At 35.6% G+C, this 3,480-nt stretch overlaps 1 protein-coding gene across 1 annotated transcript in view; it reads left to right on the top strand.

The window, feature by feature from the left end:
- LOC119429084 (plakophilin-4) overlaps window positions 1–3,480 on the top strand; it is a gene marked incomplete at its 3' end in the record, with an annotated part of 26,438 nt that extends 22,958 nt beyond the window's left edge. Inside the window, exons 3-5 of the mRNA XM_037696802.1 lie at window positions 789–898; window positions 2,872–2,906; window positions 3,413–3,480. Coding sequence (XP_037552730.1) covers window positions 789–898; window positions 2,872–2,906; window positions 3,413–3,480 — 213 coding nt within the window. The remainder of the gene's footprint in view (window positions 1–788; window positions 899–2,871; window positions 2,907–3,412) is intronic.

Below are 3,480 nucleotides of genomic sequence, written 5' to 3' on the forward strand. Positions count from 1 at the left end.
TATGTATGTATGTATGTATGTATATATATGTATATATATGCATGTATATGTAAATCTGGGCTCATCAGATCACATGACCTTCTTCCATTGCTCCAGAGTCCAATCTTTATGCTCCCTAGCACATTGAAGCCTTTTTTTTCCCCAGTTAGCCTCACTGAGTGGTTTTCTTAAGGCTACACAGCTGTTCAGTCCCAATCCCTTGAGTTCCCTTCACATTGTATGTGTGGAAATGTTCCTACTTTCACTATGAAACATAGCCCTGAGTGCTACTGTTGGCTTTCTTCCATTTGATTTCACCAAATGTTTAAGTGATCGCCGATTACGATCATTCAGGAATTTTTTTCCAGCCAAATTTCTTCCTCAAAGATGTTGGATCCCCACTATCCTTCCAGTTTTTAATAATGCGTTGGACAGTTCTTAACCCAATTTTAGTAGTTTCTACAATCTCAGTTGTTTTCTCTGCTTGATGCATGCCAATGATTTGACCCTTCTCAAACAGACTGACATCTTTTCCACAGCCACGCGATGTCTTTCCACACGGTTGTTTAAGAAATACAGTTTTGCTTTGTTTGTTTTTAAGATGAGCGCACTGTCAAAAACAAGTGACCTGGGGAAGCACTGCAACTACAAATTCAATTACACGAAATCTTTTTCTTCTTTTGGCTTTTCCCTCTTCAGGGGTCGCCACAGAGTCATCCTCCTTCCTCTCACTCTGTACTCTGTCCAACTGCACTAAATATTACACATAATTTTACATATTTCACTCTTCATGTCTTCATTGTCTGTAGGAACTCCAGTTTGAGAGGCTGACTCGCGAGCTGGAGGAGGAACGGCAGATTGTGGCAAGTCAGCTGGAGAAGTGCATGCTGGGAGCCGAGTCACCTGGAGATAGTAGCAGGTAGATTGGACTATTTGATGCTTCTCTCCGGGAATGACAACAACATTTAACTGTAAACCAATCAGCAAAAAGCTCAAATGTGCAGAGAAGCATTAACTGGCAAAGAAATAAGCTAAACGTAGTGTGAATAAAGGCACAAAAAAGCTAGTAAAAATAAAAAATAAAATAAATACCTATTTGCTATCTCAAAGCCAGAAGTAGAAAAATGTTTGCTAATAGCAGAAAAAATGTTACTTAAAAGCAGAAGCTATCAAGAAGCATTGCATTTCCTGCTGAAAATGGATTGTGAATGCTGACCGCTGAATGATTTTGCTGAAAGCTGCTTTAAAAGCTAGAGTTTACTTGAAATACATCAATAGCTAAAAAAATTAAAGATGAAAAGAATCACAGAGCAAAAAAAAACAAAACTGAAAAATGCAGAAAAAGGTTGGAGTTACATAAAAATAGCTAAAACACGCAGAAATGCAGTAATTAGCAAAAATAAATAAATAAAATAAAATAAAAAAATAACGATGGAAAAAATGACCAAAAAGCTCTAATTAGCAGAAAGAAGCTAATACAAGCCAAAAACAACTAAAATCAGAACAGAATAAGCTGAAAAACGGAACTGAATGCTAAAATGAGTACGCAGAAGCTCAAAGTGTGTGTGCATGTGTGTGAACTGTAAAAAATGAACAAAATGCTGAATTGAGCAGACGGTGGCTTAAAGTGCGTCTTTGTTGAAGTAAACACAGAAAAACAATCAAAATGATCACATTGAGGGTTCAGTTTTAAAAATAAAGGAATGAGCTGAAGCTGAAAGAACAAAAACAATCATAAAAACGGAAAGTACTTGAAAAAAGTGAATCAAAATCTCAAATTAGCAGGAAGAAGCTAATGAGAGCCAAAAAATAGCTAAAATGAGCACAGAAAAAATACAAAAACAGAACAAAATGCTAGTAGCAGCACATAGTAGTTGTGCTAATTTTAAAATGGATTTACTCTTTTAGGGTAGACTTTTAGTTCTTTTAGCTTTCGGCTAGTCTTTTTGTACTTTTGACGTTTAGCCAGCCTTTTGCTACTTTTATCGTATAATTAGCCTTTTACTATATTTAGCTAGTTTTTTATATGTTCATGCTCAATTATCCAGGTAGAAAGTTTCCAGGTAGTTTTTTGATACTGTTTTATCTAGCCTTTTGATGCTACTTTTTAGCTTGCGTTGTGTAACATTTGGCTTTTAGTTATCCTTTTGTTACTTTTGGTAGATTTTGGCTATGTTTAGCTTCTCATTAGACTTTTAAAGCTTTTAGTTAGATCTTTGCTATTATAGCTTTTATCTAGTCTTATGTTACTTAAGCAAGTCTTTTAGCCTTTTTTAGGCCTTTAGGGTTTTTTTTAGCTTGCATTTAGCTATTTTTAGGCTTTAACTAGAGTGTTTTACTTTTATTAGTTTTTAGCTACTTTTTTACATTTCAGCAAAGCCATTCCACACTCAGCATTCACATTACAATTTTACAAAGAATATAATTTCATATTGTGTATCGTATCGTATATTGCATAGCATATCGCATTGCATCTCATATTGCATATCATATCATATACAGTATCGTACATCGCATCGTACATCGCATCGTATATCGCATCATATATCGTATCGTATATCGTATCGTATATCGTGTTGTATATTGTATTTTGGCGCAACAATTTCCTGCGGGATCAATAAAGTTCTATCTTATTTTATTTTTGTGGTTTCATTTAGCTTTCAAAATAAAATAAATATCTGGTTTATATTAGAAGTTATAATCCATTTCAGAAATGTTTTACACAATGTCCTCAGAAGGGTTTTCCATTTTAAATTATTAGATGACGCAGTCTATTATTATTCTTTTAACGTCTTCTTTTTCCCGCTTTGACCGAACATTAAGTATGTGACTGATTCGATTTACTCCCTGCTCTTTGTCTCTTTCATTTCCTCATCCTGTCTGTTACCAAAGCTCTTCTGAGAAGTCCTACGCATGGATATCTGCTGGTAATGCTTCTTATTTTTAAGATGGGATTTTACAAACACTGTACAAGAAATATTAGTATTTCAGCTTTCACTGATGTTCCGTAAGGGTTCTGACACTTCTGGAATTTTGTAAAATCCTGTAGCTTCAGATCAAGTCAAATCTGGATGAATCTGCAGCTAAAAGAGGATTGTTTTTCCATATAAGAACGTCATTATAGCCTCCAGAAGACTGAAACATGCTGGCACCAGCTAGTCAAGCAAAACAAAACTATGTCTTCACCATTGTGAAAGGCTTTGAATTGGACTCATTTACTATTCAGTCAAAGACCTTTCTGCTCAGATGCCAGCCTCATTAATCACTGTTCAGTAAAACAAAAAGCAAAGCTGAAAGGGAAAAGTTGGGCTTGATTAGTCTTTGCAAGACCTTAATTTTTATGAGAATGTGCCATCTTTTTATTATTCGAGTTTCTAAACACTCTCATTACTGCGTGACTAATAAGGATTTGGGGTTTCCTGTGCGTTGACAGGCGGAGAGTCTCAGGGTGTCGCCACAGAGGCGTCTGGCTGTCTGGCTCGTCATCTAGAGGCGGAAGAA

The sequence above is a fragment of the Nematolebias whitei genome, chromosome 23, assembly GCF_014905685.2.
Source record: "Nematolebias whitei isolate Nwh7 chromosome 23, NemWhi1, whole genome shotgun sequence".
Taxonomy (NCBI): Eukaryota; Metazoa; Chordata; class Actinopteri; order Cyprinodontiformes; family Rivulidae; genus Nematolebias; species Nematolebias whitei.